The sequence below is a fragment of the Astyanax mexicanus genome, chromosome 3 (assembly GCF_023375975.1).
Source record: "Astyanax mexicanus isolate ESR-SI-001 chromosome 3, AstMex3_surface, whole genome shotgun sequence".
NCBI lineage: Eukaryota > Metazoa > Chordata > Actinopteri > Characiformes > Acestrorhamphidae > Astyanax > Astyanax mexicanus.
In genome coordinates this window covers 40,397,397-40,425,142 of record NC_064410.1, presented here as the reverse complement: position 1 = coordinate 40,425,142, position 27,746 = coordinate 40,397,397, and the positions used below count along the sequence as shown (strand labels likewise).

Here is a 27,746-nt window from a genome sequence, read left to right as displayed (position 1 = left end):
CACATGGATTGAGATTAATACAATGATAGTGTGTTGTTAAAATATGTTTTACCTCTGCCTAAAAAATATCTTAAACTAGTAAATCAGTTAAACATATAACTTGTTTGTGTGGCCTCTGTTTATATGTTACATACTACGTACATTGACATTGTAACAGTTGGAATTGTTCAATGTGATTTGAATTATTCAAACAGTAAAAGTCATAAGGTCATGGCACACTGACTTCAATTTGTGTGGAGTCTCTTTTTTTATCATAAGAAGAAAGAAATACATAATGTCTACAAAAAGTGACATGGTACCTTAGAATCAAGATATAAAATGGATATGAAGTGGCATTCAGAGAAATGTAAGCATTTAAAAGTTATGGCTGTTAGAGTAAAATTAGCTTTGCTTTAGGATAATTAATTTGCATATGGTGGCCATGTTGTGTTGTTATTTCAAGATGTTTTTAAAATAATTATTCAGGTTCATACTCTCCGGAGTTGTTTGACATCATAGATGTCAGGATTGGTCAAAAATTCATTAGTTTGCAAAAGTAGGGGAATAATATGGAAAATTTAACTGCCATTTCTTTATGGAATTATTTATTAACTTAGTCTTACTATTCATAAAGAGAAAAAAAGAATTCAAGTGTGATATAATTTTATTGATTCCAATATATCTTAAACTGAATAGCATGCATTACAGATATTTTCACAAAACCACTTCAACAATTATTTCTTTTGTTGTTTTTTTTGTAACAAAGTGCGTATATTACTTAATCACCACCACATGGAACAACAAATATATATATATATATATTTTTTGCTTTGTTGAGTTATTCCCAAGTATTAATCTGATTTTCCTGAATAAATTAGCAAACAAACAAATAAATAAGTATTGGTGCAAGTGTAGTTGCATCATCTGTTTACACTCAGAGCTCATGGCTGCAGAGTTCTTTTGGAGATTTGTGACATTCTCAGAGCTGTTTCATTGCCCTGGGAGTCTTTGAATTTTGCCTTCCAATCCAAATAAATATTTTCAGTATTTCTATTTGAGTTTAATTTATTTTTTGAAAAAGGATCTCCCCTCATTGCCAGACAACAGCAGTTTGCATTGGTGATGGCTAGCACACGTCTCCTCCGATGAATGTTCAACCTTCCACCATTTCCTGTGTACCAGCCACGCAGAATCTTCAAACATTTGCACACACTTTGAGTATGCTAAATGCTTGTTTCTGCAGGTTGGCCCTGGGTACAGCTGGTAGCTTTGCCTCAGGCAACGTTGTAGAAAAATCCTTCTGTCCAAAATAAGAAATTCAAAATGGCAACATAGTCACCTGGATTTGGGAACCAGAGCCTCTTAATCTCAGCAGCACAAAGCACAGATCATTATAGGATGTGCACACTGTACCTACACCTGTACATTTAATTGCATTACAATAAGAACTAACACAAACAACAAATTGGTAAAGTTTAAAATCAACTCATTATAAATCAAATGCATGAAGAAAAAAAAAATAACAAAAAAATAATAAAATAATACAAAACAAAAACTAGTTGAAATCACTTATTGTAAATCATTTTAAAGTGGATTGATCAGCTTGGCTTACAAAAACAATACTGGGAAGAATGAAGAATACGTGTATGAATTATGATTAAAACACAAACAGTAGAATAAATAGGAATTATGGAATGTTAAGTAGCTATAGTAGTATATGAAAATGACTACCTATATACATGTTTCAAAAATCTGTTATAAGCTTGAGCTATTTATAGTGCACTACTTTGGGTTTCAATCATGTTGTAGTGGTGTCTTAAAAACATAGTGGCAAATATCCACAACTCTTAAGTGCAGCGTAATAAAAAGTGAACAATGTACCTAGCTGACAAGGAATATCATCATATCATAATCATCAAACTATTTGGTTTAAAGTTAGATAAAGGTGTCCAAAATCATTCACTAGCTTGTGGAATTATATTCCCTTTAATAGTGCTCTATGTAGTGTGCTAGATTTTCACATATAGCAGATAGAGAATAGGGGAGTTTTTAAATAAAAAATATGAATGTAAGTGCTATTGGATTCTTTTCTTTAGCAAATCATGCCTACCATCAAAAATAACATTGTCCCATGCCATTAAATGTTCAAGCATAAACATGATAAAACACACATGCACTTGCTTGGATGTACTTTTCTATTTTTTTTTCTTTAGCAAATCATCATTACTATACAAACTTCTCATATCTCAAGGATAGAACTTCAATCGTATTGTAAAAAAGTGCTTTTCAAAGGTATATTGCCCCATGCCATTAAATGACCTTACAATGTAAAAGCTAAAAGCAAAAAATATATAAAATAAATAAAAACAAGGTCATCTGCTAAATATTGAAACATTTTGAAGATCACAGGATGTCTTGCTCCTCTTCTTCTGTTTGTGTAGGACAGCAGCAGCAGCAGCATCTTCTGAGCCACCGCAGCAGCCACCTTCTCCGTGACACGTCTGCAGCCAGAGCACCCCTCAGCCTCTCTGTTCTCACTGCGTCCTCCTCCCTCTCCTCAACCAGGACATGAACACTAGAGGTGGCAGCCTCCTCCTGTCCAGTCCACTCCTGTACCTTGACATCCTCCACCTGCTGAACAGTGCCTCTCCTTTCTTCTGCGGTCCACTCTTGTGCCACTGTCTGCACGGATTTGTCTGTCATCCGTCTAAATCTGTCCATCTTTATAGCTGCTTCACTGATGAGTTGCTCCAGCCTCTGCAAGTATTCTTGGGTGCTTGGGTCTGTCCGCTTGCTCTTCAGGTGCTGAATCTCCATCAGCATGCATTCCTTTAACAGGATGATTTCTTTCTCTCTCTCAATGACTTTTTGTCTGTCCGTCTCGCTCTCTTGGCGAAGCGCTTCATTATACCTTTCCATTTCAGACTTCTTTAGCTCCAGCTCGATTTTCTCTTTCTGGATTCCGGCTCTTTCCAGCTCTTTTCTTCGGATGTCTTGTAATCTCTTTTCTAGCTCTTCTTTCATGTCGTCTATTGTTCTAGACATTTTGTCTATCTCCTTTTTGTAGATCAGAAGGTCTCTGTCAGGTGTCTCATCTTCAATGATGGCGAAATCTTCATCGTATGTCTGAGTAGTGCAAGTATTTTGCACTGTAGGTTTGGCATCAGCCATAAAGTGATAGTCTTTTACTTCCTGTTCCACTATACACTGTATGCCAACATCCTTTGCCTCCTTCTTCTCATACGTTAACTGTTTTTCTCTGAAATCTTCTCTGTCCTGTATCTCTGTTTTCTGTTTACTTAACTCTCTCCTCATCATCTCTCTTTGTTTTTGTTGTATGTCTTCTTCCATTTGCTGCAGAATCTGCTTTCTGCTTTGAATCAGCTGTGCTAAATGTTTCATCTCCTCTATCTGTTTCTGGCTTTCTGCCTTAATCTTCTCCAGATCATTACTTCTTACATTAATATCCTCTATGATCTCTTTCTTTTTCATTTCAGCAATTCCACATTCTTTCTCTGTTTCCTTTATATTAGATTTCATACTTTCAAGCTGTAGTTCACATGTTTTTATGGATTTTCTTTTGTCTTCAAGTTCAACTCTCTGTTTCTCCAAGTCAGATCTTATGAGGATAAGTTCTTCTACTACTGCTTCTTCTCCTGTGTGTTGTGGGATGCCGTGGAAAAATTCCTGCTGCATTGGTTCGACTGCGTAAGTCTGCGTCTGGGCATCTGTACTTTCTGTCATCGTTGGTCTGCCAGGTTTTATTGTCTCATCTGTCATTGTCTTTACTGGAACACCTATGCTGGATTCCACTTTTTCCATTTCCATTGGCTTTGTTTGTTCTACGCTTCTTGACACCTTCTTCAATGCTCCAGCCTTCATTTGTTCTAGTTCATTTCTTTCTCTACTCAACACATTTTTGTCCATCTCTATTTTCTCCTTCTCTTCTTTCACTGCTTGCATTGTCATCTCCAGTTCCTCTGTCATTTTCTGGATTTTGCTTTGGAGTTGCTCCACTCCTTGATCTTTCTCTGCCATGGCTTGTGATAATTCCTTGTTCTTTTTTGTAAGCTTGAGCAATAGGTTTTCATCATTTTCCTTCTCCCTCTTAGCTTCTTCCAGCATTGTTTTAAGAATTTCAGTCTCAGTCTTGTCCTTTTCTTTCTCCCTCTTAGCTTCTTCCAGCATTGTTTTAAGATTTTCAGTCTCAGTCTTGTCCCTTTCCTTCTCCCTCTTAGCTTCTTCCAGCATTGTTTTAAGATTCTCAAAGTCAGTCTTGTCCCTTTCCTTCTCCCTCTCAGCTTCTTCCAGCATTGTTTTAAGATTCTCAGTCTCAGTCTTATCCTCTTCCTTCTCCTGCTTAGCTTCTTCCATTGTTTTAAGAATCTCAGTCTCAGTCTTGTCCTCTTCCTTCTCCCTCTTAGCTTCTTCCAGCATTGTTTTAAGATTCTCAGTCTCAGTCTTCTCCCTTTCCTTTTCCCTCTTAGCTTCTTCCAGCATTGTTTTAAGATTCTCAGTCTCAGTCTTATTCCTTTCCGTCTCCCTCTTAGCTTCTTCCAGCATTGTTTTAAGATTCTCAGTCTCAGTCTTATTCATTTCCTTCTCCCTCTTAGCTTCTTCCAGCATTGTTTTAAGAATTTCAGTCTCAGTCTTGTCCCTTTCCATCTCCCTTTTAGCTTCTTCCAGCATTGTTTTAAGATTCTCAGTCTCAGTCTTGTCCTCTTCCTTCTCCCTCTTAGCTTCTACCAGCATTGTTTTAAGATTCTCAGTCTCAGTCTTATCCTCTTCCTTCTCCCTCTTAGCTTCTTCCAGCATTGTTTTAAGATTCTCAGTCTCAGTCTTGTCCTCTTCCTTCTCCCTCTTAGCTTCTTCCAGCATTGTTTTAAGATTCTCAGTCTCAGTCTTGTCCTCTTCCTTCTCCCTCTTAGCTTCTTCCAGCATTGTTTTAAGAATTTCAGTCTCAGTCTTGTCCCTTTCCATCTCCCTTTTAGCTTCTTCCAGCATTGTTTTAAGATTCTCAGTCTCAGTCTTGTCCTCTTCCTTCTCCCTCTTAGCTTCTACCAGCATTGTTTTAAGATTCTCAGTCTCAGTCTTATCCTCTTCCTTCTCCCTCTTAGCTTCTTCCAGCATTGTTTTAAGATTTTCAGTCTCAGTCTTGTCCCTTTCCTTCTCCCTCTTAGCTTCTTCCAGCATTGTTTTAAGATTCTCAAAGTCAGTCTTGTCCCTTTCCTTCTCCCTCTCAGCTTCTTCCAGCATTGTTTTAAGATTCTCAGTCTCAGTCTTATCTTCTTCCTTCTCCCGCTTAGCTTCTTCCATTGTTTTAAGATTCTCAGTCTCAGTCTTGTCCTCTTCCTTCTCCCTCTTAGCTTCTTCCAGCATTGTTTTAAGATGCTCAGTCTCAGTCTTGTCCCTTTCCCTTTCCCTCTTAGCTTCTTCCAGCATTGTTTTAAGATTCTCAGTCTCAGTCTTCTCCCTTTCCTTTTCCCTCATAGCTTCTTCCAGCATTGTTTTAAGATTCTCAAAGTCAGTCTTGTCCTTTTCCTTCTCCCTCTTAGCTTCTTCCAGCATTGTTTTAAGATTCTCAGTCTCAGTCTTATTCCTTTCCGTCTCCCTCTTAGCTTCTTCCAGCATTGTTTTAAGATTTTCAGTCTCAATCTTATCCTCTTCCTTCTCCCTCTTAGCTTCTTCCAGCATTTTTTTAAGATTCTCAGTCTCAGTCTTGTCCCTTTCCTTTTCCCTCTTAGCTTCTTCCAGCATTGTTTTAAGAATTTCAGTCTCAGTCTTGTCCCTTTCCATCTCCCTTTTAGCTTCTTCCAGCATTGTTTTAAGATTCTCAGTCTCAGTCTTATTCCTTTCCGTCTCCCTCTTAGCTTCTTCCAGCATTGTTTTAAGATTTTCAGTCTCAATCTTATCCTCTTCCTTCTCCCTCTTAGCTTCTTCCAGCATTTTTTTAAGATTCTCAGTCTCAGTCTTGTCCCTTTCCTTTTCCCTCTTAGCTTCTTCCAGCATTGTTTTAAGAATTTCAGTCTCAGTCTTGTCCCTTTCCTTCTCCCTCTTAGCTTCTTCCAGCATTGTTTTAAGATTCTCAGTCTCAGTCTTGTCCCTTTCCTTCTCCCTCTTAGCTTCTTCCAGCATTGTTTTAAGATTCTCAGTCTCAGTCTTATCCTTTTCCTTCTCCCTCTTAGCTTCTTCCAGCATTGTTTTAAGATTCTCAGTCTCAGTCTTGTCCCTTTCCTTCTCCCTCTTAGCTTCTTCCAGCATTGTTTTAAGATTCTCAGTCTCAGTCTTATCCTTTTCCTTCTCCCTCTTAGCTTCTTCCAGCATTGTTTTAAGATTCTCGAAGTCAGTCTTATCCCTTTCCTTCTCCCTCTTAGCTTCTTCCAGCATTGTTTTAAGATTCTCAGTCTCAGTCTTCTCCCTTTCCTTCTCCCTCTTAGCTTCTTCCAGCATTGTTTTAAGATTCTCAGTCTCAGTCTTGTCCCTTTCCTTCTCCCTCTTAGCTTCTTCCAGCATTGTTTTAAGATTCTCAGTCTCAGTCTTGTCCTCTTCCTTCTCCCTCTTAGCTTCTTCCAGCATTGTTTTAAGATTCTCAGTCTCAGTCTTGTCCTCTTCCTTCTCCCTCTTAGCTTCTTCCAGCATTGTTTTAAGATTTTCAGTCTCAGTCTTGTCCCTTTCCTTCTCCCTCTTAGCTTCTTCCAGCATTGTTTTAAGATTCTCAAAGTCAGTCTTGTCCCTTTCCTTCTCCCTCTTAGCTTCTTCCAGCATTGTTTTAAGATTCTCAGTCTCTGTCTTGTCCTCTTCCTTCTCCCTCTCAGCTTCTTCCAGCATGGTTTTAAGATTCTCAGTCTCAGTCTTGTCCCTTTCCATCTCCCTTTTAGCTTCTTCCAGCATTGTTTTAAGATTCTCAGTCTCAGTCTTATCCTCTTCCTTCTCCCTCTTAGCTTCTTCCAGCATTGTTTTAAGATTCTCAGTCTCAGTCTTATTCTCTTCCTTCTCCCTCTTAGCTTCTTCCAGCATTGTTTTAAGATTCTCAGTCTCAGTCTTGTCCCTGTCCTTCTCCCTCTTAGCTTCTTCCAGCATTCTTTTAAGATTCTCAGTCTCAGTCGTATCCTTTTCCTTCTCCCTCTTAGCTTCTTCCAGCATTGTTTTAAGATTCTCGAAGTCAGTCTTATCCCTTTCCTTCTCCCTCTTAGCTTCTTCCAGCATTGTTTTAAGATTCTCAGTCTCAGTCTTCTCCCTTTCCTTCTCCCTCTTAGCTTCTTCCAGCATTGTTTTAAGATTCTCAGTCTCAGTCTTGTCCTCTTCCTTCTCCCTCTTAGCTTCTTCCAGCATTGTTTTAAGATTCTCAGTCTCAGTCTTGTCCTCTTCCTTCTCCCTCTTAGCTTCTTCCAGCATTGTTTTAAGATTTTCAGTCTCAGTCTTGTCCCTTTCCTTCTCCCTCTTAGCTTCTTCCAGCATTGTTTTAAGATTCTCAAAGTCAGTCTTGTCCCTTTCCTTCTCCCTCTTAGCTTCTTCCAGTATTGTTTTAAGATTCTCAGTCTCAGTCTTGTCCCTTTCCTTCTCCCTCTTAGCTTCTTCCAGCATTGTTTTAAGAATTTCAGTCTCAGTCTTGTCCCTTTCCATCTCCCTTTTAGCTTCTTCCAGCATTGTTTTAAGATTCTCAGTCTCAGTCTTATCCTCTTCCTTCTCCCTCTTAGCTTCTTCCAGCATTGTTTTAAGATTCTCAGTCTCAGTCTTATTCTCTTCCTTCTCCCTCTTAGTTTCTTCTAGCATTGTTTTAAGATTCTCAGTCTCAGTTCTCTTCCGTTCCTTCTCCCTCTTAGCTTCTTCCAGCAATGTTTTAAGATTCTCAGTCTTATCCTCTTCCTTCTCCCTCTTAGCTTCTTCCAGCATTGTTTTAAGATTCTCAGTCTTCGTTTGAATGTCAGCCCTTGCCTGTGTCAGTTCATCCTTTTCTTTTAGAGCATTTTCCTTTATTTGCTTTAGCTCAATCAGCTCTGAACTGAGTGACTTCCTTAGGATGTCTATTTCTTTCTCTGGAGGAAAAAGACTCTCCTCAAATTGGTTTGGATCATGTGTTTCTACCATTACAGAAAAATCTCCTGAGGTTTGTTCTTCTCCAGTAATTTCCCCAACTACGCCTTGTTCCACTCTGTCATAGTGTTCCTTCAAATAATCCTCCACATAATTAGTTTGTGTTTGAGCATCTTGTACGTTGTCTAGTCTTGGCTTTTGTTCGTCTTCAGGATATTCCTGATCTTTCTTTTGAGTCTCAGCTTTGTCCTTCGAAACACTCATACTCTCCATAGATAACAGATGAGTCTCTTTTTCTTCAGCTTGCTCAACTTGTCGTGATTTTTCTTTGTATTGTTCTAGCACTTGTTTCTTTTCATGTATTTCCTTGTTAAGCATCATCAGCTCTTGTTGCTTTCTGTGAGTCTGCTCAGTGATGTTGCCCATCTCCTTTTTAAGCTCTTCAAGTCGCAAATCCAGCCCCTCTAATTCACTTTGTGTCTTCTTTGTGATGCTCTCTTTCTGCATCAGTGCTTTTTCCTGTTGTATTAAAGTTGTCTCTTGGTGTATATTTTGTTTGGCATCTTCTATTAATCCTCTTTGTCTGTCTAGATCAGCTCTCTCATTCTCAATTTGACTTTTCTCAGACTTAAGATGCTCTTTACCATCTTTAATTTCCTCCATGTCCTTCTGAATACTACTTTTCAGTTGTTCAAGCTCTTCTTTCTCTAGCTGCATAATTCTCTTGAACGTGTTTTTCTCACCATCAAGTGCAAACTTCTCTTGTTCAATTTCATGTCTCTCCTTCTTTATGGTTGAAATGGCATCGTCCACCTCCTGCTGTTGCTGGTTTATCTCAATCTGCTTCGCTTCCAGTACATTCCTTTCTTTTGTGACCATGCTCTTTAAGTGAAGCAGTTCATCCCTTTCCTTAGAGAGCTTAGCTTGAATTAGTGCAGTTTGTTCTGCATCTTTTTCCTCTTCCTCGATTACACTTTCACTGAGCAGTTGTTCAACTTGTTTAAATGTCTCCTTTTCTTTGTCTAGCATTGTCGTCTCTGTCTCTTTCCTCAGTTGCTTTACCTTAGCATCCAATTCTTCCAACTCCATTTGTAAGTCATCTTGTTTCTGTTGCATTGCACTCATCTCTTTTTCATGTAGATTTTTATTGATTTTCATTTCATGTTGGTGCCTTTGTACTTCAGCATTTACTTGCTCCAGGTCTTTATTTTTATTCTGTACTTCTAATGTGATTTTCTCAAGCTCTTCTTTTTCTTTTGTGACAATGTTCTTTAAGTCTAGCAGTTCATCTCTTTGTTTAGAAAGTTCAGTTTGAATTAGATGTAGTTCTCTTTTTCTCTGTTCGGATTCTCCTGCATCTTTTTCCACTTTTTCTTTTTGTAGAATTATTGGCTTAGCCTCTTTCCGCAGTTGATTCACCTTGAAGTGTAATTCTTCCAACTCCTTTTGTAAGTCATCTTTTTTTAGTTGCATTGTACTCATCTCTTTTTCATACAGGTTTTTATTTATTTTCATTTCATGTTGCCATCTTTGTATTTCAGCATTGACCTGATCCAAGTCTTTATTTTTATTCTGCACTTCTACTGTTATGTTTTCAAGCTCTTCTCTTTTGCTTTCAAGCCAAGAGACAATTTCAGCTGCCTCTGAACTCTGCTCTTTCATTGTCTCCTCTATGTCTTTTACAAAAGTGCCTTCAGTTACAACAGTCTCAGTCTGTGTTTGTATTTCTTGTGTCTCACTTTCAGCTTCCTGAATGGTTACTTTAAGCTTCTGTTCTTTTTCTTCTATTTCTTGTCTCAGGGTCTCTAGATCATTTCTCTCCTTTCTGATTTGCTCTGCCATCTTGTCCAGCTCTTCTTGTCTCTTGTCCAGCATATTTTGTTCCATCATAAAAGCATCTTTAAATTCTTTCATTTCCCTCCATTGTTTTTCCAACTCTTTCTGTTTGTTGTCCATTTCAAAACCCCTGATGCTTATTTCATTCTTTTCCTTTTCAATGTTTTCTCTTTCCATCAATATGTCAGCCTTCAACAGTTCCAAAGTATCCCTCTGGTGCTGTAAGTCTGTCTTTGTGATGATATCCTTTTCTTTTTGTTCTGCTGTCTGCTTCTCCAGATTCTCTCTAAGTATCTCAGTGTCTGCCTTCATTTTTTCCAACTCATTCTTTTCACCCTGAAGCAGCAGCATCATCTGTTCCAGGTCCTGCTTCTGTCTTTCTAACCCAGCTTGCATGGTTTGTTTTTCTGCCTCATACCTCTTGTTCTCATTAATAACCCTCTGAAAGTCTTCCTTTTCTTTATTGAGAAGAACAGCCATTTCTTCCACTCGAACAATCTCCATCTGGGCTTTCTCCATGGACCTCTTAATGTTCTCAGCTTTTCTTTGCATGTCCATTTTCATCTGCTCTAAGCTATCTGCTTCTATTTGAATGTTTTGTCTGTCCAGCTTGATTCTCTCTTTCTCTTGATCTAAATCACATTTCTTTTGATCAAGCTCTTCCATTAACCTGTTTAGCAACTGCTTGTCTCTCTCAATTTCTTTCTTTTCTTGTTGTAACTCACTTTGTAGCTGATCCAATTCGCCCTTTTCTGTTCTTAGTGATCTTTGCATCATTTCCTCCATCTCCTTAATCTTCTGCTCTGCTTCATATCTTTCTTTTTTGGTCGCTTCCAGGATTGAATGTGTCTCGTTTTGACGCTCTTCTATTTCTGACTGTGCTCTCTCGAGCTGAACTTTCTCAGCTAGCAGACTGTTCTTCAACACCTCCATCTCAGTTTGTTGTCTCTCGAGTTCTGTTTCCCATTCCTCAAGTCTCTCTCTCTTCATATCCATCTCTTCTTTCTCTTTCTTCATTTCACTGGTTAGCTTTTCGAAGTCCAAATTCATCTTCTCCAGAGTGTCTCTTTCTTTTTGAATGTCATTCTCCTTAATTTCAAACTCCTTTTGATGCTTTGTAATCAGATCATCCAAGTAAAGGTTTTTACTCTGTATTTCCCCTTTTATTTGATCCAGATCATCTTTCTCCTTTGCAAGTATCTCCTTGATGTTCTTAGCATTTTGCACTTGGCTTTCTAGCTCATCTTCTATGTATTTTTGTCTTTTCTCTGTGTCCCCAATGATGAACTCAATCCGCTCCTTCTCCAAATGCTGTTCAATGGCCACTGCCTCAAGCTTCTCCTTTTCTTTCTTGACCTCTTCCAAGGCCTTCTCAACTTCACTTGTCTTCTGTTGAAGCTCAAACTCAACCTGTTTGAGGTCATTTTCTTTGTCTCTTAACTTCTGATGGTCTTCTTCTATCTCACGTCTTTGCAGATCTAACTGGTTGCGTATTTTTTCAATGTGCTCCATCTCTGTGTTTATCCTTTCCTTTGTAGTTTCAACATCCATTCTATCTTTAAGCAAAGAGTTCTTTAAATTGTCAAGGTCATCTCTCTCACGTTTAAGAGCTTTCTCAATCTGTTCATTTATTTGCTGTTGCTGCAATTTAATATCAGTACGTGCTTCTTCCAGTTCTTTCTCCATTAATTGCTTTTGTTTATATAATTTATCTCTCTTTTCATCAAGCTCACTTTTCACTAAATCTGTGGTGACCCTCAGGTCTTCAATGGCCTTACTTTTGTTTGTCAGTTCCTCTTGAAGGAGCATTAATTCATCTTTTTCCTTCTTCATATTTGTGGTTTCTATATAAATTTCCACTTTCTGTTTCATGATTTCTTTCCTTGTCTCCTCTAAAGCTTCTTGCTCTTTTGCTCTGTCTTGCAATTTCTGTTCCAGATCTCTGCTTTGTGCTTTAAGGAGCTGGTTTTGTCCCTCTAGATCTGTTTTTTGTCTTTCCAAATTCTCATTCATGAGATTCAAGTTATCAACTTTCATTGTGGCTTTCTCAACGATTACCTCAATTTTTGCTTTCTCCTCTTGTAATTGATTGATCATGTCATGTGCCTTTTCGATGTCATCTTTGGACTGTTTCAAAATACTTTCCATGCTTTCTATCTGTTGCTGGGAATCAGCCTTTTCCAGTTCAAGCTTATCTCTTTCTGTGTCTGTCAATGCCCTCATGTTCTCAAATTCTTTTTGATTTTTACGAAGTTCAGCCTCAAGCTTCTGTACATGCTCTTTCTCAGTTCTCAGCAATTCCATTAAGTGCTCTCCCTCATGCTTTCTCAATTCTGCTTGGTCCTTTTCTTCTTCTGTAAATTGTACTTTCTCCTCAGCCAACGCTATCTTTCCCTCTGTCTCATCGTCCCTTTCCTCGATTGGGGTTAAAATCCGTCTGCCTTGTTTTTGTGCTTCTAATTCGTGATTCATTTGTTCCAGGAGATATTTCTCCTTTTCCAGCTCTGCCTTGATTTTTTCAATGTCTTCCTTTTCATTTAACAGCAGAGTTTTCATATGTGTAACCTCTGCTGTTTTGCTCTGGAGCTGTTCATTTTCAATCTCTGTGACCTTTCTCATGTCTTCCAATTCCCGTTCTTGTAGTTCAATTCTGTGCTGCATTTCTTTCTTTTCAGTTTGGAGTTCACTATTGATTAGTTCTAACTTGTTTTGAGTTTCTTTCTGTTCTTTGGTAAGTTGGAGCACCATTTCTTCAGCTCTCTCTTTCTCTTTGATCAGTTCCTTTATGATGTTCTCTGTGTCTGCTGTTCCTCTCAGTCTGGCTTCTAGTTCATCTCTCTCATTTTCTATGCTTTGCTGAACAAATTCTAAATCTTCTTTTTGTCTCTCCACATCAAGTCTCATCTGCTTCAGCTCATCTCTTTCTGTAACCAGCTCTTCCCTTAATTTGTCTATCTTCCTTCGTTCTCTGTCAAGATCAGCCCTCATCTTTTCTAGCTGATTTTGTTTAGATTTTAATGCCTCCATTTGATTATTCAAATCTGGGGTCTGAGGTTGTGTCCCCTCTTTACTTGGTCCAGGTATGTCCATCTTTACCTTTCTGTAGTAATCACTGTCTAAGTCTACTTCTTTATCTGGATCAGACTTCATTCCCAGATACTCTAGAATAGATGGAAGGTCTTCTTCTTCACCTTTCACAATATCTTCACGAGAAGGATGCACATATTTAATTGCCTGCAATTCTTCCTGATCTTTTTGTATCTCAACTTTACTTTCTTCCAGTCTATCTTTTGCTTCAGGCATGCTTATCCTGATTTCTTTAAGACTCACGTCTTCACTGGATTTCACATCCACTTCCTGTTTCACCCTCTGTATCATCATATTTATCGAAGCCAGCTCCTCTTTCTTCTTTCTAATCTCATCTAAGACATATTCAAGTTCTTTGTTCTGTCTCTGAATCTGGAATTCCTTTTCCTTTGCTTCATCCTTTATCTTCTTTCTCTCCTTCATCAGGTTTTCAAAATCTTTGGCCATGCTCTCCTTCATTGTTTCTAATTCAACTTTCTCATTCTCTATATTTTGCTTGCATGCTTGTAAATCTTCCTCTTGTCTTATAAGAGATGCTCTATATTGCTCTAATTCAGTCCACTCTCTTTCTATGGTTTGCTTCATGGTTTCTGCATCCATCTCTGTCAAGTCAACTTTCTTTTTCTCTAGTTTGAAGGATTCTATTTGGTTATCTGTCTCATCCCTTGCAGGCTGTTGAGCAGAACTAGCTGCATCCTTTTCCCTTGTTGGCACTTTGTCTGTTGGTGTTACAGTGTCATCTTTGCATGTCTGTGTGTAACTGTCTACCTTAATTTTCACAATCTGGATGGGCTTTAATTCTAAGCTAATATCAGAGCTTTCAATTGCATATTGTTCTTGAATTTTAGATTTGATTTGATCCAACTCAGCTTGTGCAGTCCGCAGTAATTCTTCTTGATTGTTAAATTCTTCTTTCACCCTCTGTGCTTCTTCTACTATCTTGAGCAGGTTCTCATTTTCCTTCAGGAGCTGCAGGGCCATGTTCCTCTCCTCCTTCCTCAAAATAGATATTCTTTTCTCAAGTTCATTAGTGATTTGGGCGAGCCCACTTTCTGGTTGTTTTAGCTTTGTAACTTGGGTTGTTCTGAACTCCACACTGTCATCTTGTTCCTCTAACCTGTCTGGCTTCACTGGTACGTCTGTTATTTGTGGCTGTTGGTCCTGAATGTCTTTTGTCTCAGGAGCAACTGTAAGTGTTTGCACATCATAAGTAACAGTTGTGTCTGTATCAAGCATCTGAGTTATTCCTGTTTCCTGCACTGTCTGTTTTTCCCTCTTACTTTGTTCAAAATTCATTTCATCTTCCTTTTGCTGAACATCAATATCAAGTTGTACAAGCTTCTGTAGCTTTTTGTTTGTTTCTTCTTCGAGCAGTTTGATCTCCTCCTTCTGCTCGTCCAATTTCATTTTATTTTGCTCCAGATCCTTCTTTATGCTGTTCACCTCCTCCTTATTATTTTCTATGTCTCTCTTTTCTCTTTGTATCTCATTCAATAATTGATCAATATTCTCTCTTTCCTTTTTCATCTTCTCACTAAAGATCTGTTCAATTTGGTGCTGTTCAGCTTTCATCTTGTCCAGTTCACTCCTCTCCTCGATCATCTTTTTTAAGCTATCATTCAAAAGTTGCTCCTGCTGATTTATTTCAGTCTCCTTAAGGTGAAGCTGCAATTTCATGTCCATCACATCATGTTTACTTTTTTCAATTTCTCTCTTCTGCTCTTGTATATCTTCTTGAAGGGATTTCAGTTCATTTAACAGTACTCTCATACTGTCACCTTCCTCTTTCGTGGCCTCAATAACTTCAGTTACAGGCGTTTCTCTCTCTTCTTCAATTGCCATACTCTCCTTATGCTCCTTTTTCTTATATCTTGCAAGCTGCACTTCCAGTTCTCCAATTTTGTCCTGAAAACCAGATCTTTCAGTTTTAATATCTTGTCTCTCTTTCTCAAAAATGTCTTTTTGCTTTATTAACTCAAGCAAAACTCTCTCCAGGTCAAGTTCTTTCTTTTTTATCTCGTCAGATAATTGTTCATTTTCCTGTTTTTCCTTCTGAAGCTGAGTCTTCATCTCTTCTGCTTCATCTTTCTCCTTCTGGGTTTCTTTCACAATGTTCCTTAGTTCATTGAGTAACTCTCTCTCACGCTTTGCCTTAATATTGATTTCATCTTCCATCTGTTGTCTCTGATTCTCCATTTCAATCTTAAGAATGTCAAGTTTGTCCCTGCTGGCCTTCTCTAAAGCATTGGTTTTATCCTCAAATTCTCTCTGCATAGCAGCCTTTAATTGTTCAGAAATACTTTTTTCGTTCTTCATCTTTTCTTTCTCAAGCTCAATCTCATCATATTTTATCTGTAACTCCTCCTTTGTTTGGTCTAACGTATTCTTTAAATGATTTAGAATGTTCTTCTCATTTTCCACATTTTCCTTCTCCATTTGTATTTCGTTCATTAATTGATCAAGTTTTTCTCTCTCTTGTTTCATTTTCTCTCTGATTTCATCCATTTGTTCAGTCTGAGCTTCCAGTTCCATCCTTGTTCGATCTAAATCCCTTCTTTCCTCCATTATCTTCTTCAAATTATCCTCCAGAACGTGCTTTTCCTCATTCATTTCAGTCTCTCTTTGCTCAAGTAAAAGATTGTCAGTCATCATCTTGTGTTTGGCTTTATCTACTTCATCTTGTTCTTTCTGGATGTTTTCTTTTAAATGCTCGAGTTCTTTCCATTTCTTTACCATGTCTTCATTTTCTTTTTCTACCTGATCTTTCTGTCTTCTAAATTCAATAATTTCAATGTCCAGTGTTTTTCTATCTTCTTTCAGTGCCATCTTGTCCATGTCTTCTTTTTCTTTGTGTTTTATAATCTGCAATTCCAGCTCCTCACCCCTCTTCTGTAAATCCAACCATTTGCTTTCAATCTCAATTTTCTCTTTCTGAAGAAAAGCTGTTCTAGTTGCAATATCTTCATTTTGCTTTGATATCTCAGCAGACATTTTCTCCAGCTCATCTCTTTTTCTTAGAGTTTCATGAAGAAGTAACTGATATTGTTCTTTCTCTATTTCTCGTTCTGCCTCAATTTCATTTAATTTGTGTCTTTCCACTCTGGTCTTCTCCAAAGCATTGTCAAACTCTCTCTGCATTGCTGCCTTTAATTCCTCAAAACTGCTTCTCTCATTCTCCATATTTTCTTTCTCAAGCTCAATCTCTCTGTATTTAACCTCAATGTTGGACTTCATTTGGTCTAACTCATTCTTCAAATGATTAGTAATGTTCCTCTCATTTTCCAAATCTTTCTTCTCCATTTGTATTTCATTCATTAATCGATCAAATTCATCTCTCTCCTGTTTCATTTTCTCTCTTTTTTCTTCCATTTGCTCAGTCTGAATTTTGAGTTCTTTAAATTTCTCCAAAAATTCTTCCTTTTCTTTTTCTGCCTCCTCTTTCTGTCTTCTTAACTCAATAACATCAGTAACCAGTGCTTTCCTCTCTTCTTTTAATACCATCTTATCCACGTCTTCTTTTACTTTTTCTGCCTCTTCTTTAAACTCAATAAATTCAGTGTCTGGTGCTTTTCTTTTTTGTTCAATTGCCATCTTGTCCATGTCTTCTTTTTCTGCCTCCTCAGTATGCACTTCTTTCATTTCTTCTTTCAGTGCACTCTTGTCCATATGTTCGTCTTCTGCCTCTTCAGTATCAACTTCTTTCTTCTCTTCTTCCAGTGTCATACTGTCTATTACTTCTTTTTCTGCCTCTTCAGTATCCAGTTCTTTCATCTTTTCCTTCACTGCCATCTTGTCCATGTCTTCTTTTTCTCTCTCCTCAGTATCCACTTCTTTCATCTTTTCTTTCAGTGCACTCTTGTCCATGTCTTCTTTTTCTGTCTCCTCAGTATCCACTTCTTTCATCTTTTCTTTCAGTGCACTCTTGTCCATGTCTTCTTTTTCTGTCTCCTCAGTATCCAGTTCTTTCCTGTCTTTGTCCACTTTCATCTTGTCGATTTCTTCCTTTCCTGTTTCTGCCTCTTCAGTATCCAGTGCTTTCTTCTGTTCTTCCACTTTTATCTTGCCCATGTCTTCTTTTACTTTTTCTGCCTCTTCTTTTTGTCTCATCAACTCAATAAAGTCAGTGTCTGGTGCTTTTCTTTCTTCTTCAATTACCATCTTGTCCATGTCTTCTTTTTCTGCCTCTTCAGTATCCAGTTTTTCCATCTCTTCTTCCACTGCTACCTTGTCCAGTTCCTCTTTTTCTGATTCAATATCCAGTTCTTTCCTCTCGTCTTCCAGTGACATCTTGTCCTTATCTTCCTTTTCTGCCTCTTCAGTATCCAGTTCTTTCCTGTCTTTGTCCACTTTCCTCTTGTCCATGTCTTCCTTTTCTCTTTCTGCCTCTTCAGTGTGCAGTGCTTTCATTTCATCTTGGCCATGCATCTTGTCTATGTCTTCCTTTTCTTTTTCTGCCTCATCTTTTCTAAATTCCATCATTTCAATGTCCAGTGTTTTTCTATCTTCTTTCAGTGCCATCTTGTCCATGTCTTCTTTTTCTTTGTGTTTTATAATCTGCAATTCCAGCTCCTCACCCCTCTTCTGTAAATCCAACCATTTGCTTTCAATCTCAATTTTCTCTTTCTGAAGAAAAGCTGTTCTAGTTGCAATGTCTTGATTTTGCTTTGATATCTCAGCAGACATTTTCTCCAGCTCATCTCTTTTTCTTAGAGTTTCATGAAGAAGTAACTGATATTGTTCTTTCTCTTTTTCTCGTTCTGCCTCAATTTCATTTAATTTGTGTCTTTCCACTCTGGTCTTCTCCAAAGCATTGTCAAACTCTCTCTGCATTGCTGCCTTTAATTCCTCAAAACTGCTTCTCTCATTCTCCATATTTTCTTTCTCAAGCTCAATCTCTCTGTATTTAACCTCAATGTTGGACTTCATTTGTTCTAACTCATTCTTCAAATGATTAGTAATGTTCCTCTCATTTTCCAAAACTTTCTTCTCCATTTGTATTTCATTTATTAATTGATCAAGTTTGTCTCTGTCCTGTTTTATTTTTTCTCTGGTGTCTTCCATAAGTGCGGTTTGCACTTCCAGTTCTTTCTGTTTCTTCCCCATGTCTTCCCTTTCTTTTTCTGCTTCTTCTTTCTGTCTTCTAAATTCAGTAACTTCAGTGTCCAGTGCTTTCCTCTCCTCTTCCATTGTCATCTTGTCCTCATCCTCCTCTTGCTTGTGTTTTATAATCTGCAGTTCCAGCTCCTCTTCTTTCTTTTGTAAATCCAACCATTTACTTTCAATCTCACTTTTCTCTTTCTCAATAACAGCTTTGGTTGTCTCAATCTCTTCATTTTTCTTTGAAATCTCAGTAGATATCTTCTCCAGTTCATCTCTCTTTCTCTGGTTTTCTTCAAGGAGGTGTTTTTGCATGTCCATGCTGTCCTTCTCTAAATTATTCTTCATGTCCTCAAATTCTCTCTGCATAGCAGCCTTTAATTCCTCAAAACGGCTTCTCTCGTTCTTCATTTTTTCCTTCTCAAGTTCAATCTCATCATATTTTTTCTGTAAATCGTCTTTCACTTGGTCTAACTCTATCTTCAAATGATCTGTATTGTTCTTCTCCGTTTCCACATCTTTCTTCTCCATTTGTATTTCATTCATCAACTGTTCAATTTCTTCTCTCTCCTGTTTCATTTTCTCTCTGATTTCATCCATTTTTTCAGTCTGAGCTTCCAGTTCTATTCTCATTCGATCCAAACTCCTTCTTTCCTCCATTATCTTCCTCAAATTATTCTCCAGAACTTGCTTTTCCTCATTCATTTCAGTCTCTCTTTGCTCAAGTAAATGTTTGTCAGTCATCATCTTGTGTTTGGTTTTATCTACTTCATCTTGTTCGTTTTGAATTTGTTCTCTTACACTGTCTAGTTCTTTCCATTTATTCACAATGTCTTCTCTTTCTTTTTCTGCTTCTTCTTTCTGTCTTTTAAATTTAATAACTTCAGTGTCCAGTGCCTTTCTCTCCTCTTCCATTGTCATCTTGTCCTCATCCTCCTCTTGCTTGTGTTTTATAATCTGCAGTTCCAGCTCCTCTTCTCTCTTTTGTAAATCCAACCATTTACTTTCAATCTCACTTTTCTCTTTTTCAATAACAGCTTTGGTTCTCTCAATCTCTTCATTTTGCTTTGAAATCTCAGTAGATATCTTCTCCAGTTCATCTCTCTTTTTCTGGGTTTCTTCAAGGAGGTTTCTTTGCATGTCCATGCTGTCCTTCTCAAAACGGCTTCTCTCGTTCTTTATTTTTTCCTTCTCAAGCTCAATCTCATCATATTTTTTCTGTAAATTGTCTTTCATTTCATCTAACTCTATCTTCAAATGATCTGTATTGTTCTTCTCCGTTTCCACATCTTTCTTCTCCATTTGTATTTCATTCATTAACTGTTCAAGTTCTTCTCTCTCCTGTTTCATTTTCTCTCTGATTTCTTCCATTTTTTCAGTCTGAGCTTCCAGTTCTATTCTCATTCGATCCAAACCCCTTCTTTCCTCCATTATCTTCCTCAAATTATCCTCCAGAACTTGCTTTTCCTCATTCATTTTAGTCTCTCTTTGCTCAAGTAAATGTTTGTCAGTCATCATCTTTTGTATGGTTTTATCTACTTCATCTTTTGCTTTCTGCAAATCTTCTTCCAGGCTGTCTAGTTCTTTCAATTTCTTCCCAATATCTTCCCTTTCTTTTTCTGCTTCTTCTTTCTGTCTTCTAAATTCAATAACTTCCGTGTTCAGTGCTTTCCTCTCCTCTTCCATTGTCATCTTGTCCTCATCCTCCTCTTGCTTGTGTTTTATAATCTGCAGTTCCAGCTTCTCTTCTCTCTTTTGTAAATCCAACCATTTACTTTCAATCTCACTTTTCTCTTTTTCAATAACAGCTTTGGTTCTCTCAATCTCTTCATTTTGCTTTGAAATCTCAGTAGATATCTTCTCCAGTTCATCTCTCTTTCTCTGGGTTTCTTCAAGGTTTCTTTGCATGTCAATGGTGTCCTTCTCTAATTTATTCTTCATGTCCTCATATTCTCTCTGCATGGCTGCCTTTAATTCCTCAAAACTGCTTCTCTCGTTCTTCATTTTGTCCTTCTCAAGCTCAATCTCATATTTTTTCTGTAAATTGTCTTTCATTTGGTCTAACTCAATCTTCAACTGATCTGTAATGTTTTTCTCCTTTTCCACATCTTTCTTTTCCATTTGTATTTCATTCATTATCTGTCCAAGTTCTTCTCTCTCCTGTTTAATTTTCTCTCTGATTTCTTCCATTTGTTCAGTCTGAGCTTCCAGTTCCATTCTCATTTGATCTAAATCCCTTCTTTCTTCGATTATCTTTCTCAAATTATCCTCCAGAACTTTCTTTTCCTCATTCATTTCAGTCTCTCTTTGCTCAAGTAAATGTTTGTCAGTCATCATCTTGTGTTTGGTTTTATCTACTTCATCTTGTTCATTTTGAATTTGTTCTCTTACACTATCTAGTTCTTTCCATTTATTCGCCATGTCTTCCTTTTCTTTTTCTGCTTCTTCTTTCTGTCTTCTAAATTCAGTAACTTCAGTGTCCAGTGCTTTCCTCTCCTCTTCCATTGCCATCTTGTCCTCATCCTCATCTTGCTTGTGTTTTATAATCTGCAGTTCCAGCTCCTCTTCTTTCTTTTGTAAATCCAACCATTTACTTTCAATCTCACTTTTCTCTTTCTCAATAACAGCTTTGGTTGTCTCAATCTCTTCATTTTGTTTTGAAATCTCAGTAGATATCTTCTCCAGTTCATCTCTCGTTTTTTGGGTTCCTTCAAGGAGTTGTTTTTGCATGTCCATGCTGTCCTTTTCTAATTTATTCTTCATGTCCTCATATTCTCTCTGCATAGCTGCCTTTAATTCCACAAAACTGCTTTTTTCATTCTTTATCTTTTCTTTCTCAAGTTCAGTCTCTTGATGTTTAGCCTCTAAGTTGGCCTTAATTTGATCTAACTCAATCTTCAAATAATCTGTAATGTTCTTCTCCTTTTCCACATCTTTCTTCTCCATTTGTATTTCATTCATTAACTGTTCAAGTTCTTCTCTATCCTGTTTCATTTTCTCTCTCATGGTGTCTGCCATTTGTTTAGTCACTTCCACTTCCATTCTCATTTGATCTAAATCCTTTCTTTCTTCCATTATCTTCCTCAAATTATCCTCCAGAATTTGCTTTTCTTTATTTAATTCAGTCTCCTGTTGCTGAAGTAAAAGTTTGTCAGTGATAATCTTGTGTTTTGCTTCATCTACTTCTTTCCATTTCCTTAGCATATCTTTCTGTTCTTGTTTTGCCTCTTCTTTTTGCAGTTCCAGCTCCTTGTCTCTTCTTTTCTGCTCTTCATTCAGTATGTTAATTTCCTTTATTTTTTCTTCCAACCTGGCTTCCTTTTGATTTAATTCTTCTCTTTCTTTGCTGAGCAGTGCCTTTAATTTCTCAGCATCCTGCTTTTCTCGATTTACTTCATGCCTCTGCTCCTCTAATATTTCTTGTTCCTGCTGTGTCCTCTCTTTGATTTTGGCATCCAGTTCAATTTTCAAACTTTCCATTTCAGATTTCATATTTTCCAGTTTTCCCCACTCTCCTTCTAAAGCTTCAGTCTTATTGCTCAGTTCTTGCTTTTGTCCATCAATTTCATTTTGAATCTGTTGTAGTCGATTCCTCTCCAGACCCATGTAATTTATTTCCATTTCCAAGTCACCTTTTTGTTTTTGAACTTCAGCTTTATTAAACTCTAGTTCTTGAATTTCTAGTTTTATGATTTCTTTCTCTTTTTCCATCCCTTCCTTCATTCTTAGTAGCTCATTGTTCATTTGTTCAAGGGTTTCATGTTTTCTTTCAATCTCTTCAATAATAATTTTCTTTGTCTCTTCTATTTCAAACTTTTGTTCTTCAACAATTTGTTTTCCTCTCTGCAGTTCTGTAGTTATCACATCCAGCTCATTTTTCTTCTTTTCGGTCATTTCTTGCAGGTCTTTGGCACTTTGTTTCTGGCTTTGCATATTCCTCGTCACCAGGTCTAGATCATTCTTGCGTCTCTGCAGTTCTTCATTGACTTTGCCAAGTTCTCCCTTTTTCTTTTCTAACTCCATTGCTATTATATCAGTATCCTCCAGTGCTTTTGCTATATCCTCTGCAATGTTTCTCTTAAGCAGTTCTTTGTTCTTTTCCATATGCTTCTTTTGCGTTTCTATTTCATCCCTTAGTTGTTCTAGCTGATCCTTCTCTTGCTGCATTTTTTCCCTCATGATCTCAATTTGTTGCCTCCGTTCATCAGACTCTACCTTTACCATCTCCATCGCTTTCCTCTCTTTTCTAGTTATTTCAATTTCATCCTTAAGATGTCCAAGATTTTCCCTTATTTTTTCAATTTCTTGAATAAGCCTTTGGATCTGAGTTTTCATATTCTCTTTTTCCTCTGCCTCTGTTTTACGATCTTCCATCCTCTGTTCCATGTCAGCTTTCAAATTCTGCACCATGTTTCTGATTCGCACAACCTCTATGATTAGTCTCTGTATCTGTGCACTTGTTTCTGCCTCATCTTCTAGATCTCTATCTTCCTCGATTAAAAGCTGAAACTCATCCCTTGCTCTTTGAATTTCATCTTGCATTTGCTCTAATTCATGTGTCTTTTGTTCAATTACCTCTTTATCCATATCAAGTCCTTGTCTGGCTTTGTCTATCTCAGTCTTCATCCGCTCCATTTCATCTTTCTTCCGTGCAACTTGTCTCATCTTCTGGTCCAGCTCTTTTTTCTCCATACTGATCTCAGATCTCATCAGTTCCAGTTCTCCCATTTCACATGTTGTCTTTTGAAGCTTTTCCTCCAGTTCATCTTTCTGTTTCTTAATTACATCCATTTCCACAGTTGCAAATGTTGCTTGTTGCTTTTTGGCATATTTCTGTACTTTTAGTTTTTCAGGCTTGCTTTGTTCTGCCGCTTCAATTTCATGTTTTCTGTCTGCATCACTTTCTTCAAGTTCCTCTATTTGTCTATCTAGCTCAGCTTTCATTTTTGCCAATTTCTTTATTTCTCTTTTGGTCTGTTTGCTATAGCTCTTACTCTCCTCTGTCTCTACGACATCTTTAACACTATCCAAGCCTAACACTTCCATATCTGTCCTTGACCTCTCTGAATCCACTGGTTTAACCTCTTCAGTCTTAATTTCCATGTCACTTGCAGCTTCTGTTCTTAGTGTAACTGCTTTTTCCATAGTCTCCTCTAAGAGGCTGTCTAACATTTCAGATTTCATCTGTACATCAGTTTTATTCTTTTCTAACAACTGACTTTCATCATACATTTTTTGTTTTTCAAATTCAATCTCCTGCCTTTGTTTCTCAATGTAAGCTCTACTCTGATCCATTTGTCTTAATTTGCTTTTCATCTGTTCTCTTTCTCTTTGTAAATCATTAACCTGCTGTTTAAAGTCTTCAATTTGGTGCTTTTGTGTCTCCTTTTCTAGTCTCAAGTTTGCAAGTTCTTTCTTTTGTTGTCTCATAATCTTGACCTCGTCTTTCATTCTACTCAAAACCATTCTCATTTGGTCCATTTCTTGAATCAGTTTCTGCATCTCAGCATTCATTTGTTGGGCTTCACCTGACTCCATTGTTGTGCTCTCCAGCTTGGTTTCCACGTCATGTTTGCCTTTCTGCATTGTATCTCTAGTGTTCTCAATTTCTTGAATTAACCTCAATATTTCAGCATTTATTTGCTCCTTTTCCTCCACATCTCCGACACTCTCCATCCGACTGAGCTGAAATGTTTCTCTTGTTGTTTGTAAATCAGCCTTTAATTGTTCTAGCTCAAGCCTTTCACTGTTGAGTATGTCTCTTTCCTTCTGGAGTTCTTCTCTGCCACTCTCAACCTCTTCCATCATTTTATCCATTTCATCTCGTTTTCTTGTGACCTGTCTCATCCTCTGATCAAGGTCTTTCTTCCTTCCATCAATTTCAAACTTCATAAATATAACTTCTCCCATCTCACGTTTGTTTTTTAGCATCTTTTCCTCCAGTTCTTCTTTCTGTTTCCCAATTTCTTCTTGCAAACCAGTGAGTTGTTCCATCTCTAATTTAATCTCCTGTCTTTTAGTGTCAAGATCTGCCTTTTGCATCAAAATGTCAGACTTCACCAGGTCGAGCTCTTCTTGCTGTGTTTGTGTCTCTGCATCTTTTCTGTCAATTTCTGTGGACTCTATTTGCAACAGAGCCTTTGCCTCTTCAAATGCATTAAATTCTCTAATAATTGCTTCCATTTTTTCCTCATTTGCTTCTGTCTGTTTTTGTAACTCCATCTTCAGTTCGTGAATTGTTTCCGTTTCTTCCTTTGATTTTTGATTTTTCTTTACCCAATCCTCTTCTTCTCTTTGTAGTGACCGTCTTTGTTTTTCTATTCTTTCCTCCTCTCTAATCATTTCTTGTTGTTGTTGTTGCATTTGTCTTTGTAATAGTTGCAGCTCAGTGTTTTTTGCTCTGATAAGGCTCTTTTCAGTTTCTATCTCATTCACTTGATGACTAATTGCCTGTGTCTGCTCCTCTATACCTGCTCGTTCTTTCTCAAGACCTTGTCTTTCTACTGCAATGCTGGCTTGCACCTGATCAAGAGCTTCTCTTGCTCTCTCTAATTCTGATTGTAAATTCTTATTTTTTTCACTGTCATATTGTCTGTCTTGCTTTAATTTCTCAAAATCCTCCATATTTCTTTTCAGCTCAGACTTCATATTCTGTATCTCATCTTTCTCATTCTTAATTAATTCAGTTGCATCTAACAACTCTTTCTTCTGAAGCTCATTTTCTTTCTCACTCTTCAGAGCATTGTTTAGACAACTCTCAAGTTCCTGTTTCTGTTCAAAAATTTCAGCTTTTGCTTTCTCAATGTTCTCCCTCTCCTTCCTGCTAAGTTCCATTTCATCTTGCACTCCATTCCATAATTCATTGATTTCCTTTTGTTGGGTTTGAATTTTTGCTTCCTGCATTTCCAGTTCTTTTTGTCTGAGATGTAGTGATTCTTTTTCATTTTCAAGAACACCAATTTGACTTAAGATGTTAAAGTTCTTTGCTTCAAGGCTGTCTTTCTCTTTCTGTATTTCTGTCAGAGTCACTTCATTGCTTTGTCTTTTTTCAGCAAACTGGGTTTCAAGCTCTAGTTTTGCTCTAGCTATTTCTTCCTTAGCTTCATTTAATGTATGTTTGAACTGTTCAAGCATATTTTTATCAGACTCAATTTCTTGTCTCTGTTTTTCAATGTCTTCTTGCATCCTAATAAGAATGTCATTGTTTCTTATGTTCTCTTCTGCAAAATTATTTACTTGGTCTCTCTCCTGTTGAAGTTGGGTTCTTTCTTTATTGGTGTCTTGCTTTTGCTTTGCAATATCTTCTAACTCTATTTGAAGGCCAGCTTTCATTTTCTGTATGTGGTACCTTTCATCCTCACAAGCTTGTTTCTGCAGTTTGAGATCTTCTAACTCCCTAAACAATTCAAATTTCTTTTGTTCTATATCAGCTACACTGCTTATGATAATTTTCTTGGTGTCTTCAATTAGAGCCTTTTCGTCAAGGATTTCTTTCTTTAAGTGATCCAGGTTCTCTCTCTCCATCTTTACTGCATTTTGCAGTTCATTCTCCACTTGCTGTTTCTGCTTCATCATTTCATTCTTTTCCTTCTCAAGATTGCTCTTCTCTACCCTGATTGACTCCATCATATCTTGGTGTTGTTGATTAAGATCAATCTGCCTCTGTTCTAGTCGGGCCTTCTCCATTAAAACAATATTCTTTATGCCATCTATTTCATTTTGCTGTTTCTGAATTTGGGCTTGATGCTGATGTATTTCATCTTGTTTGAGTGGTTGTCTTTCAAGAGCTTCTTTAACTGTTGCCATCTCAGTCATGGCTTTCCTTGGTTCATATATTTCCTCTTCAATTCTAGCTTTTTCAGCTTCAATTGCTTTTCTCTGCTGTTCCATCTCAGCTTGTGCTGCCTCTAGCATATCATTTTTCTTTTTGGTTTCTTCTGTAAGACCCTCCAAATGATGCTGTTCTTCTTGGAGTTGGGCTGCTGTTTCTTCAAATTTCAGTTTTTCATCCTCTAGTTGTTGCTTGAGATTTTGAATATAATTAGCTTCGGCATACAGTTTAGCTTTCATCTTTTGCAACATTTCATTATCATCAAAAATAGCCTGTCGTTGAATGATGATATCCTCTAACTGTCTATGTACATTAGCTTTGCTCAGCTCAATTTCATCTCTATCTCTCTGCAAAGCCTGTCTGCTATTATGAACAAATGCCTTCTCAGCAAGAAGTTCCTTAAAATTTCTATCTATTTGTTGTTTCTCCTCTAACAGTTCAGCCCTTTCTTTTTCAACATTGCTCATTTCATTCTTTGTGAATTCCATGACATCATCCACTTCTTTCTGGAGTTGATCTAAATCAGCTTGTCTCTGTTCAAGCTGATTCATTTCCAGCTTGAATGTGTCCTTAAGGTCTTCCATCTCTTTTTGTTGTTTGAGGACATCTGCCTGTAACTGCGACAGCTCATCTCCTTTATCTGATATTTTCTTCCTCTCATTTTCAATATCTGCAAGCTGCTCTGACACCATTTCATGCATGTGTTTAAGGGCTATTCTCTCTTTTTGTATGTCTGCAAGTACAACAGCATAGCTTTTTTCTTTCTCTGAGATTTGTTTTTCTAAGTCTTCTTTGGATTTTGCAATCTCTGCTTTAGCTTTCTCCAGGTCTTTTTTTTCATTTTCAAGCAAACACCTTTCTGACTCGGTTGTTTCCCTCTGCTTTTCCACATCGGCTTGAATCCCATCCAGAATTTCATTCCTCCTTTCAGTTTCCATAGCAAGATTATTTATATTCTCTCTCTGATGTTGAAGCTGAATGGCCAACTCGTCCAACCTTTTCTTGTCAAGCTCTGCTTCTTCCTTAAACATCTCGATTCTCTTCACTTCATTGTGAAGTTCTACCTGCATTTCTTGTACCATTTTCTTCTCATCCTCCATAGCTTGCTTTTGAAATCTAAGATGTTCTAACTCCCTTCTGATTTCAGATTTACTTGCTTCCATGTCATTCACATCTTTTCTTAACATTTGTCGATTGTTTTTGATCATTTTCTTCTCAGAAAGGATTTCTTTTTTCAAAAGCTCCATGTCTTCAATCTCTGTCTGTAGCCTATTCTTAGATTGTTGGATTTCTTCCATTATTTCAGCTCTTTCTCTGTCAAACGCACTTTTTTCCTCCTTTGTGGTTGTTATCATACTATTTAGTTCTGCCTGTAGCTGATCTGTTTCATCTTGTTTCTGCTCTAACTGACTCTTTTCCATCTTATATATATCCATCAGGTGATCAATCCCTTGTTGTTGATGCTTTATTTCTTCTTGTAGCTTTTCTAGCTCATCCCCTCTGTGCTGAATATTTTCTCTTATATTTCCAATATTGGCCATCTGTTCTGAGATGTTGATTTTGAGCTGCTCAAGACTGTCTCTTTCTTGATTGATTTTAGTAAGTGCTATCTCATTCTTTTCTGCCTGGTCAGACAGTTCTTCTTTAACCCTGGCTAAATCCAACTTCGCTGTTTCAAATTCAAACTTTTCTTTTAGAAGTAGATCTTTGTCTAATTCAACTGCATGTCTCTGCAGTTCTATTTCATGATTAATGCGATTAAGAGCCTCTTTCTCTTTGACAGTGTCTTGGACAATACCCTCATAATTATCTCTCTCTTTTTTAAGTTGAGCAGACATTTCTTCTACTCTCTGTCTTTCTTTAAGTGTTTCTTGTTTTAAGT

The 27,746-nt window shown here is 37.4% G+C and overlaps 1 protein-coding gene across 12 annotated transcripts in view; it reads right to left on the bottom strand.

Annotated features, from left to right (window-relative positions):
• Positions 1–625: 625 nt before the first annotated feature.
• The window catches only part of si:ch211-250g4.3 (extracellular matrix-binding protein ebh), a 46,144-nt gene continuing 19,023 nt past the window's right edge, over positions 626–27,746 (bottom strand). For all 12 annotated transcript variants that reach the window (XM_049475319.1, XM_049475318.1, XM_049475317.1 and 9 more), the window contains one exon: positions 626–27,746. This exon is cut by the window's right edge. In XM_049475319.1, the coding sequence (XP_049331276.1) occupies positions 2,383–27,746 (25,364 nt within the window). In that variant the 3' untranslated portion in view covers positions 626–2,382.